Below are 11,592 nucleotides of genomic sequence, written 5' to 3'. Positions count from 1 at the left end.
GGTGCGTGTGAATGGGCGTGTGCAACGGAAGTTCGCGTCCTCGTTCTTAAGGCAAGAATTAACAGCCAGATCTGAAGGCTGGAGGTCGCTTGTGATTTTTGTCCTGCTTTCACCTGTCCGACAAAGAGCCACCCACCGAGGTAAGTCATGATTTCTGCGCAAAGAAACAACTTTAGTTCTATTGCGGGAAGCCTTGTGCGCAGCTTATGGTCCGCCTTTCCTCCAAAATGTGCGCGATCCTGATTTTTAAAAGTAGGCAATTGTCTGATAAAAGCTGTTAAAAAGGCAAATGTAAATAAATGAAAATCCTCGGTTCTTGACGTTGCTGCGGTGTTGTTGCATTTCTTGGAAATCCCCTCCGATTATATTAAAGAGCGGGGTAAAACTTTCCAGTGAGCTCAGTTACATTATTTACCGATAGCTGGCGACATCAATACGCCACCACACGCGCTTTTATTACATAAACACATAAAACGAATCATCTTATAATTACTCACACCTCACTTTGGTGCTGTGTTTATTCGAATTATTTTGAGATTTCCACGTTCTCTGTGTCCACAGACATTCCCTTTGGATATATAAGATAAATAAGATAAATATAACTGCGTGGGAGTTTAAAAGCTGACTTAAGGACTAAGAAAACTGTCAGTCTGATCACTTTTGAAACTGCACTTGTTATTCACTTGTTACAGCATGTGATCTGACGATTGGCGGTACACATTTTCAGTGAGCGTCAGTCATATTTGTATGATTATATATGGTTATAGTCATGGCTGCCCTCTTGGCCAGGCCACACTTAAAAACAGATTTTTAATCTATATAAAACTTTTATCTTAAATTACTCTAGCGCAGTGGTTCCCAAACTTTTTTTGCTGGGCCCCCCTTTTTTTACAAGAAAAATGTTCGCGCCCCCCTCGCGCGCACGCGCGCACGAACACATCCTCCAACCACACACGCCCATATTTTGCTCCATTGCGGTTTATTTCACCCCTCAAACATTTAGTAAACAATTAAGCAAATACAAGTAATCTGCAATAAATTACAGGTAGTAAGAAAATAAACTACTCACTCTTTTACGCTATGTCTGCACCTACACGGGTATTTTTGAAAACACAGCTGTTTCGTCCACAACAGCGTTTCGGATCACCGAGAACGGAGATTTTTTAAAACTTGTGCGTTTATGTGTGGACGAGGAATATAGAGTTCATCACGCAAAGTCAAAGTTATGTGCCTTTTTCACGTCACGCTGTGCGCCACGTTATTGTTTACATGAGATGAATTGCAGAATGGCAGATAGAGACGAAATACTGTTAATCTGACTATCTGCAGGTTTTACACGCTTACATATACACGCAGTTACTGTCCCTCCATTTAGAAAGGCAGAGGCGTCATGGTGTAATTATTTTACATGTAGTTGTTTTTTTTTTCTGTGTAATATTCAACATTGCTATCAATACATTTTTCAAAAAATCCCTCTGCAAAATGGTTTCAAAAACATGAACAGCTGTTGGATGCTGTTTGTCCGTGATTTGAACCGGGGGAACAAATCGTGTCAGGATCAGCCTGATGTTATTTGTATCCAGCTGTAACTTTACTGTATAAAGAGCTAACATCTCCAAAATGTCAGGAGTAGTTAGTCATTACAACAAGTGTTTGTGAACTAAAAATCAAGAATGTGGGATCCTGTTTGTCCGTGATTTAAACAGCCTAGCGCTGCTCCCGACGAAGGAAAAACCAGTTCTGCAGGAAGACCTACCTCGGCACTTGTACAGGTGAAACCAAAGGGAAGATATGCTTCACCATATTTTCTAGTCTTTGGCTTAGAATGAAGTTGGTTTGGAAACATATTCAGCGATGCTTCATCTCCTGCTTTGCGTTTGTGTGGGCGCCCCGTGCTAGCAGTGTCCAAGCGTTGTTTTTTTCACTTTTCATGCCGCGCCCCCCCTGCAATGGCTCTGCGCCCCCCCCCCCCCTAGGGGGCGGGCCCCACACTTTGGGAACGTCTGCTCTAGCGTAAGATATATTTCTGTTAATAAAATGGAGGAAAATAACAGTAAAGACTCCTATCACATCTGTGGACCAATCAGAGGCCCTGAACTCGTAAAAAGAGGTTTATGTCTTTGTGACTGCAGATGGCTCAGTGGCAGGCCCTTCTGAAGCTGGACTCTGCACTCCAGAGCCAGGTGTGCCAGCTGTACGAGAGAAGATTTCCCAAAGAGATTCGCCACTATCTGAGCACCTGGATCGAGAACCAGGACTGGTAAGACGGGGCTGGATGAAGGAGCAGGGAAAATAGTTATGGTCTAAGATTAAAGAGCTTTAACTTAATATAGTAAGGTGTACAGTATATGATGTAAGGAAGATTGTGAAATAGTGTGAAAACAGATGCAGTCCTGCAGTTAAATCTTTTGTTTCTCTGCATTAGGGATTCGGCAGCTGTGGACGAGCACAGAGCCAGAACCTGTTTCCAGGCTCTCCTGGTGTTTCTACAAGAGCAGTGGTATCGTTCTGTTCAGGAGAACAATATTCTGCAGGGGCCAGATTTTTCCAGGATGAAGGACCTCCTGCTGGTAGAACAGATATGATGATCTGTGCAGAAAAATTTTAATTATTTGAAAATACGAAAATACACTTCCAGTAATGATTTGCATGGTTCTGTCTGCTCCTTAGGGGCATTTCCAGGGTGAGCCGCTGAAATTGGCCCTAATTCTGTCTGAATGCCTGAAGGAGGAAAAGCAAATTCTGGCTTCAGTCTCTGAGCCTCAGGTCAGTTAAATGCTGTTCTAATGAAGAGCCTGGTTTCATTCCTAAGTCATATTTACAGGTCTGTCCCAAGGTCACTGCAGTTAACCAAAAGTAGATATGAAAAGATTTTAGTAGAATCATAACTTTGATGCACACTAACTGTAAACATGTGCCTGGGTTGCTTATAGAGAGAGTTACAATTAACGGCAGAAATACATTTTCCCGGACCAGTGAGTAGGTGGAACTGTAAAAATTGCTCATGCTAACAGAAAACGTAGCATTGTGAGTCACAGCAAAGCAAATATGGCAACAAGTTAGAGCAAAACTGTGATCACAACCAGAGGAAAGGAAAAGTAAATATAAATTATAATTGTAAATAAATATTTGATAATAATTGCAAACATGTGACAGAACCTTCTTGTTTTTGTCAGAGTTGCAATAATCCAAGCATGCAACACAGCTGGAGAGAGTTGGACGACAAAGTCAATGAACTGAAGCGACAGACTTTGGTAAGATTACTGGGATTTTATTTTCAGCCTTCCAAGAAAGATAAATGTTTTCCTCTTTGTTTTTAAACCACTGCACTTTTACTCTAATGTAGGAGACCAAGAAGGAAATCAAGACACTGGAGGGTCTGAATGAAAAACTGGACTATATTCTGATGGCCTGGCAAAATAAAGGTACGATAGCACGACCACATACTGTATATAAAAGATGGATATTGCCATTACCTACTGGTTTTTGAAGTGTGGACGACATTAAAGCATTAATTTTAGCAGTGTGATTAGTAATAAAATCCTAGAAATTTCACTAATCAAAACTGAGGCCGTAACCCATCCTTAAAAAGGCACAAACACTGCAGTGACTCCAGTTAGCTGAGCGGAAGCCCAGCAGACATCTGACAGCTACCGATGCCTCTGTCACCTGTCAATCAAACTGGCCATGCCCCTCAAAGTAGGGAAGGAGGGAAGTATCTGCAAAGATTAAAACTGTTTTTTGTAGCAGGCTGAAAACAAGGTGATGTTGTGGCATAAATTTGGGCATTTTAATATGGGAGTCTATGGGGACTCTGACTCACTGTCAGAGTCAACCTCAAGTGGCCACTAGTTTAGTCCCATTTGGCATCCCAGGAGTTGCTTGGCAGGATTAAAACCTGGCAGGTCTGGTTTGTCACTCAGTTGTTTTTGACACAAGTGTCTTGTCTTCCTTTTCCAGTGGAGGAGCACACTGATATGGCCCAGTCCCAACATATTGTTGATCAGGAATGTCAGAAACATGCAGTCTTCATAACACAAAGAAAGGAGGTATGGTAAATAATAATAATAATAATAATAATAATAATAATAATAATAATAATAATAATAATATGGTAAATGTTTGATGAAATGTTGGCATTAGTGGTGCAAACTAGTCTAAATGGGTAAACCACATTCATTTTGATATTTTGTGCAATTATTATGAAAGCTTCACAGAAAATGTTCATGTCATAGATTTCTTTCATGATTGTTTGCATAGAAACCTAGAAACAAATTGGTTGGGGCAGTTTAGTAGAAACATCTATTATCTGCTATTGGTCTGTTCTACTTCATGTTTCAAATTACATAATACATATATACATAATTACCTAATGCTAGCATGAAATGTAAAACTAGGTCGCAGTAACATTACAAAACCGTTATTGTAAATGTTTTTACAGCATAAATGTGGCATCGCATTTACACCGTACTGTAACGTTACTGCTGCATTGTGACCACGGAGCACAGTGTCATGTTGATGTTGGAAGCTTGCCAAATCATGATTAAATGCAACATTGTTTTTCTGGGGAAATATTTTTGAGCAAAAACATAGGTGGAAATGCCTTGCACTGATTGGTTGAACAAACCAGCAACCTACAGGCAGTAGGACTAAGTCAGCTTTGCGTAGCAGTCTTCCCCTTTCAGACGTTGCCATTGAAATGCAAATAAGTCATATAAGCTGATACAGCCAAGAGCAACATAGATGACAGCTCTCAGAGTTATACTCATAGAACCTTGGGTTACGGTGGGTAACCTTTCCTTAACTGTTATTTTGCTGTGTTCAGATTTTATTGCGGGCTGTGAGAGATCATGTCTGCACTGGTCAGATGGTGAAACCTCTTCCCTCTCTTATGCGAACATATGAATCTTTTCTTTTTTTGTCTTGCAGTTTGTGCTGCATCAGTTGGTTAACATTTTAAAGCAGACAGAAAAGGTCGTGGCGACTCTCACTGATGTGGAGCTGCCGGAGTGGAAGCGCAGGCAGCAGTTGGCCTGCATTGGAAGTCAAGCTGACACCAGTCTGGACCACCTGGACAAGTGGTTAGAGCTCATTTGTTATGCTCACCTTTGCATGTCTAAGAGAATCTGTTTTTCCTCTCTGACTTTTTACACTCAGCACTTGTGCTTGTTTTATTCTGTGTGCAGGTTTTCGACTGTCGCCGAAGTGCTGCTAGGAGTCTGCGAACAGCTGAAGAAACTTCAAGACCAGAACAGCAAATACAGCAGCACTGACCCTGCCTTCTGCCTCCCTACTTCAATCCCAGAAACTGAGAAATTTGGGCTGTCCTTGTTAATAAAACTAGTCACAAAGTGAGTCACTCTTTCTTTTTTTTTACATATATAGACACACACACTGATGCGCCAACAGTATGCATAGTGACATGTTCTGTTGTGGTCTGGCATTGCAGCGCTCTGGTGGTGGAGAAACAGCCCATCATGCAGAAATTTCCACTGCGTCCTCTGATACTGAAGACCGGAGTGCAGTTCAGTATCACAGTGAGGTAAGCATGCACTGACTTTATACACGTGTATGTTTGAGAAACCCAAATGTCAGCTGGGACTTCATGTCACTCAGCGCTTCCATATAATGGGAATATGTAATCAGTTCCTTTTGTTTGTCTGTCTGTTTGTTAGCAGTTTAATGTTGGAGGGAAAACCAGGTCAAATCTGAAAATCAGTGAAAACTTTATATTGCCCACAATTTTCTGTGGCCTTTACACAGTTTAGGGTCAGGTCTGATCCCCAAAACTAAAACATTTCTTTATTAAACTGACGTTCATCTATTTTGACTGCAGTTTTCTCTCTGAGGTCTCAGATGGACCTCATTAGGTATATTTTCCTTTTACCTGCTAATTATTCATACAGACAAACTGTTTCTTTTTTTTTATAATTCAAGTATTTATTAGATTTTGCATTTTATAACAACAAATACAAAAATGCAGCAACCAAAAGCAAGAAGCAAACAAACAAAACACAAAACAAAACAAAAGCAGTGAGGTTTTAACATCTGTTGTATTAAGCTCAAATGTCCAAGTCAGGTAGACATGTAGGTGCAAAAATTGTCCCACTGTTCCACCGCAGCTTCTGTCACATGATGTAACTTTCCCAACATCTTTTCGCACGCAACAGACAAACTGTTTCTTAACAAGCTCAAGAGTTAGCAGCTAGGTTTTGAGATGAGGCATTTTGACTGAAAGCAGTTTATAGGCTTACTTACTTAGATCTTTTTACATGTTTACTGGGCCAAAATAACCAGTGCTAAACTAAAAAACATAAAGAAATGTCTTTTCTCTTTTCAGGTTCCTGGCAAACATCCCTGAATTCAAATGCATGCTGAGAGTCAAACCTGTATTTGACAAGTAAGTGAAAGAAAAGCTGGTCTGAAAGAGTGGCATAGAGTTCAGATGGAAATATTTATTTTTTGAGCTTTTATTTTTTAAAAAAAACCTTTTTAAATTTTGGTTTTCCAAATCTTTTCTTGTCTTTTTTCTCCCCACCAAAATAAGGGATGTTGTAGAAGCCGAGACAGTGAAAGGGTAGGTAGACTAAAATCTGAAACATACATTTATGAAAGTTTATATTTCTGCAATAAATGAGTACTGATGCTTTTTGTGCTTTTTGCAGGTTCCGTCTCTTTGATTTCAACAGAGACGACTGTAAGGTGTTGGACGAGGACACAGATGGAGGCTTGATGGCAGAATTTGGGCACATGGTATATAAATCCTCAAAGTTAACAAAGCTTTATGTTTAACTATTATACATTCATATGTTCTTTTATACAGTACAGCTTGTAGTTTCTTATAAAAAAATATATTTTTTCAGTCGCTCAAGGAAAGAAAATCAAGAAGCAAAAGCTCATCTGCGGTAAGAGAAGAAGTTTATTTTAAATTGTCTTTTTTCACATGAGCATTTATGAGCATTACTATACTGCACACATTTCAGTAGTGTGTAGTTATATAAATCTTGAGGGTAAACAGGTAAATACAGGTGAGATGACGGATGGGAAGAAGGTAAACAAAGCATCAAACTCAAGTGTATTTTAAAGTTTTATTGATCCCACATACCTCTCAGGGCATGTTTTTGATTATGAATTGAGTGCTAGAGACGTGAGCTGCTGCCTTACTCCTGTTACTTTCTTTCTTTTTCCTTAGAACCATCTGGTAGTCACTGAAGAGCTGCACATCATCAAGTTTGTGACAGAGTTTCAGTACGCAGGACAAAGGTGCAACATCGAGGTAAGCAACATGAACTTCAGCTTTGATGGCGTTCTCTAGTCCTGATCTTTAAAACTGGTTGCTGTGGTGGAGGGTTTGTACTTTTATTGACTGGTTTCCTCCTCTGCTGTCGGTCCAGGCCAGCTCCCTGCCCGTGGTCGTCATCTCCAGCACGAATCAAGTCCCCAATGCCTGGGCCTCCATCATGTGGTGGAACATGGTGTCCATCAGTGAACCTTGGGTAAAATTTTGTCACAGCCAACAAACACTAGTAACATCTGTTAAGACAAGCCAGGAAACTTCATTGTGGTTCTGTGACTTTTCACTGCAGGACCTGTCGCTGTTCCTGAATCCTCCTCCTCTCACCTGGGAGCAGCTGTCACAGGTGCTGAGCTGGCAGTTTTTGACCGTTGGCAAACGAGGGCTCGATGAAATGCAGCTCTCCATGCTAAGAGACAAAATTATGGGTAAGTAAATAAAATCTAAGCCAATTTTTTTTCAATTACTTTTTAAAAAGACATTTATATTTCATTTGTGTTGTTGATGGGAGTTGATTTTAGAGCTCATTTTAGTTATTAAAGCTGTGTATATAAAGATATATCTTGCATATTGTGTGTAGTCTTAAAAGCCTGAAGTTTCTGTGTATTTTTTGTTATTGACAACAATATCGCTAAGGATCAAATAAAAAAATTTTTTTTACTTGCATGTTAAAAATATATATATTTTATACAAAATCAGTACAAAAATAGTTTTTTGCATTTTGGAAATCACTATTATTTTTACTGAAATGATACAATTAGCATGCAAAGCAAATTGTTAGCATAGATTAGCATGGAAACTACATTGTTAGCTTGTAGCATACAGTAAAAAGCAGAGTACGTAGTTGGCTTAGCACAAAATACAAAGTAACTTAGCCCTGATGTGCAAACATTTGAATGTGCACATGAAGAATAAAAAATATGTGCACAAGTAAAAACAAACAAACAAATAGTGCAATGATTACACATGTACTATACTATCTAATATTAAAATTTATAAATACTATAAAACACTTTATGGTAATGTTTTGTTTTTTTTGTTTTTTTAAATGTAACAGTTGGTGCTGCTGCAGATGATCCTGATGGCGTGGTGTTCTGGAGCAGCTTCTCCAAGGTGGGTCTTAAGATAAGTTCCTGTAGTTTCCTTGAGTCTGACAGCGAGCACACAGGGGCTTGACTCTTTGATTTCCTGTCGCGCAGAACGAAAATGCCTGGATTTGGATCGATGGCATCCTCGATTTAATCAAGAAACACTTGGTGGATCTTTGGCGTGACGGGTACGACTTCACACTGACATCCAAACTTAGTTTAGCAACATTTCTTAAAGTTGTAGTACAGTCATATAAGGAAAATGTGCTAATGTAGAAGAGTGTGGCGTTTCCTGTGTGCGACTTTCAGATCCATCATGGGGTTCGTGAGCAGGGAGAGGACACGCCTCCTGCTGCAGGAAAAACAGGCCGGTACTTTTCTGATCCGGTTCAGTGAGAGCAGCAGAGACGGCGCCGTCACCTTCAGCTGGGTCGACCACTCCAACGGTGGTATGTTCCTGAGCCCACTGAGGACAATTTAAATAACTCTGCTGGAAGAAATAGAATAGTTACTTTATAGTGAAAACATAATTGTATATTTACCTTAAATTGTGTGTTTGCTGACTGCAGTGTGTTTGTATTGAAATGTGTTTTCTCCCCCTGTAGAGCCTCATGTGCATGCGGTCCAGCCGTACACCAAGAAAGAGCTGTTGGTGTTACCTCTGCCAGACATCATTTACCGCTACAGTCTGGCATCCCAGCGAAGCAGAAATCCCCTGGTCTACCTTTACCCCGACATCCCCAAAGACACCGCCTTCGGACGCTACAAATCCCCCGGTATCACCTCTCATATCACTTCCTCCATGAAAATTACAACAAAATAAATAAATAAATAAAAATCCTGTAGAAAACAGTGAATATAAATTTTGTCTTGTACTCCATCATAAGATAAAGATAAACTCTGTCATAAAGTGTTTACCATTTCAAATAATGTTGAGATGATCCAGTTTACTTTCTGTGTAATGAGCTCAATCCTATCTGTCCACACAGAAACATCAGAACCTTTAGGGGATGGATATCACCGCAGAATACCTTCTTTTATATCAAAGTAAGTAACTAACAAAAATGCTTCTGCAGTGTGTCTGAATTTAATTTTAATTCATTATTATAATCTTCTTTTGTTTGTTTGTTTTTGTACAGCGATCCTACGCCACCTCCTTCTCCACCCAATGAGACCCACATGATGGAAATGGACAATGAGCCGGAAACAAGTGTAGGTTTATTATTTCTTTTTAGGTTTATTTTCCCGCAGCCCTTTAAAGTAGACTTAATTTGTTGGGATAATTTTATTTATTTATTTATTTTTTAAGATCTGGTTCAAGAACAGCTTATTTACGATTTAGCTGTAGCCTGTTGAAAACATGAATACTAAAAGTGAGGTACGACAGAAGTGCACAGGCTGCATTTAAAAAATGGATTTAAACTTTAAAGAGTGTTTTCGGTGCTGTGTTATCGTCCATTGGCATCAACATATTTCCTAGTTAGTGCCAGTTTACTCACTAAAACGGAAGCACAGAAGTTGGATCTTAATATGGAAAGACAACTTAAAACATAAAAAATTTGCACCAAATCAACAGAAGATCCCAACGATCACACAGTAATTTTCCCTTCACAAACACTGTATCTGTACCACCAGTGATAATTTCAAAACTTACAGGTTGTCTTTAATGAGCCCGTTTTGTGCCGTGTTTAAACAGCCGTTTCTTTTGTTTGCATAAAAGACCACAAGAACAAAATGTGTTTAAAGGAGACTATGGCTACGTTCACACTGCAGGTCTTAATGCTCAATTCCGATTTTTTAATCAAATCCGATTTTTTTTGTCTTGTCTGGTTGTTCACACTACAAATAAAATGTGACAGCAAACACGCTCTAGTGTGAACCATTCACGGCCCTCAAAGCGGCCACAGGCGCAAAAGAAGACGTCACACACAATGCGCTCTGTTTAGACCCAGAGCAAACAGTATTGTTTGACTGGTGGCCTTAATATAAAGACTTGTTTCGGACTTTACATTTCCCAATTTTGCTTTAAGTTATAAAGTTATTTTGTTATTTACATATGGCCTAATAATTATCCTTATTGCTGTTTTAGAGAGGAGCGGTGCTTCAAAGGATAGTTGCAGATTTCTGTCAGAATCTGCAGATTATACAGTACAAATAAAATGTTCACCTTTCTCCAACGTTGTCTTCCCAACAGTTTCACTGACATCTACACTGGATGGCCAGGTAGCGTTCGTGATGTCTTATCGGGCGCTTCTCCAGCGCTGATAATTGGCGTCTGTCTTGTGTCAGTGACGTAAAAGACGGATTTAATGCGACATGACTAGTCAAACAGCAGTTGTTTTCTAAAACAGATATGTATCGGATTCAGTACCACATACGAAAGTGACCCAGATCGGATTTGAAAATATCGGATTTGTGCCGTTCAAACTGTCATACCATGATCGGATATGGGTCGCATAGGGTAAAAAAAAATCGGCTTTCCTGCAGTGTGAACGTAGCCTAAATGTTCTCTCTCTGTTGCGAGTAAATCACAACACATCGAATGCATAACATGCATCACCTTCTGAGTATCTCCAGGTTTAAACCCTAACCCTTTCCTGCTGCAGCTAACTTAAACTAAACCTTCTGTGTTTCACTGCAGGCCAGCTTGAGTGAACTCCTCTCTTTCATTATCGACTCGCCTGCTCCAGTCGTGTCCTGGGGATCTCAGCTGGACATGTGCCCAACTTTAGCTTCGTTACAGACATCATCGCCTGAAAACCTCTTTGTCGATCAGTTTAGTTTCAGCTAAAATCTGCTGGATTGCTGATCACACGCTGCACTTTGCTGGAAAAGAAAAGCTGTACTGTAAAAATGGCAACAAATAATGTGTATGAGATTTTAATTCAAAGTTTGTATTTGCATTCTGTTTTTCTTACTGTGCTGTATATTTGCTTTATATTTAGTTTTAATAAAGTAAGTGACTGGATAACTGTGCACCCCGACTGTTGCTCTGTGGCTGCTCTGGCATCACTGCCCTCCTCTGACACTGAATTGAATAAGTGGTTAAGTCAACTGATGGATGGATGAATTCCAGGGCCGAGAAAACCCGCATGGCCTCTTGGTCTTGTTTTGAAAACTTTAATAATTCCTGAGTTTACTTTCAAATAGGGATGCAGAGACAAAATTTGCATCAGATGTTTGTCTAATCCTGACTGGCAAACTGAAGAC

The 11,592-nt window shown here is 39.8% G+C and overlaps 1 protein-coding gene across 1 annotated transcript; it reads left to right on the top strand.

Moving 5' to 3' along the window:
- The first annotated feature begins 11 nt into the window (after window positions 1-11).
- LOC146501014 (signal transducer and activator of transcription 1-like) lies at window positions 12-11,224 on the top strand. The gene is made up of 24 exons (XM_085135435.1): window positions 12-140; window positions 2,133-2,260; window positions 2,426-2,570; window positions 2,671-2,766; window positions 3,177-3,254; window positions 3,347-3,425; window positions 3,961-4,049; window positions 4,930-5,081; window positions 5,187-5,351; window positions 5,450-5,542; window positions 6,341-6,400; window positions 6,548-6,577; window positions 6,666-6,753; window positions 6,864-6,905; window positions 7,193-7,276; window positions 7,395-7,496; window positions 7,587-7,722; window positions 8,352-8,407; window positions 8,494-8,570; window positions 8,692-8,831; window positions 8,988-9,158; window positions 9,372-9,429; window positions 9,522-9,594; window positions 11,024-11,224. Exons 2-24 carry the CDS (start codon window positions 2,133-2,135, stop codon window positions 11,171-11,173), a joined length of 2,292 nt encoding a protein of 763 aa, XP_084991561.1. The 5' UTR covers window positions 12-140; the 3' UTR covers window positions 11,174-11,224.
- The last annotated feature ends 368 nt before the right edge of the window (window positions 11,225-11,592 follow it).

This window comes from Neolamprologus multifasciatus, chromosome 16 (assembly GCF_963576455.1).
Source record: "Neolamprologus multifasciatus chromosome 16, fNeoMul1.2, whole genome shotgun sequence".
NCBI classification, from domain to species: Eukaryota; Metazoa; Chordata; class Actinopteri; order Cichliformes; family Cichlidae; genus Neolamprologus; species Neolamprologus multifasciatus.
This window is presented reverse-complemented; position numbering and strand designations above follow the sequence as displayed.

What these genes read in the sequence shown, in the direction of transcription:
- LOC146501014 (XM_085135435.1), top strand. Translation starts at nt 2,133, where the DNA reads ATGGCTCAGTGGCAGGCCCTTCTGAAGCTGGACTCTGCACTCCAGAGC. An exon ending in TGGCAGAATTTGGGCACATG is followed by an intron (nt 6,754 to 6,863) that starts GTATATAAATCC and finishes ATATTTTTTCAG; the next exon opens with TCGCTCAAGGAAAGAAAATC. An exon ending in CGGACGCTACAAATCCCCCG is followed by an intron (nt 9,159 to 9,371) that starts GTATCACCTCTC and finishes CTGTCCACACAG; the next exon opens with AAACATCAGAACCTTTAGGG.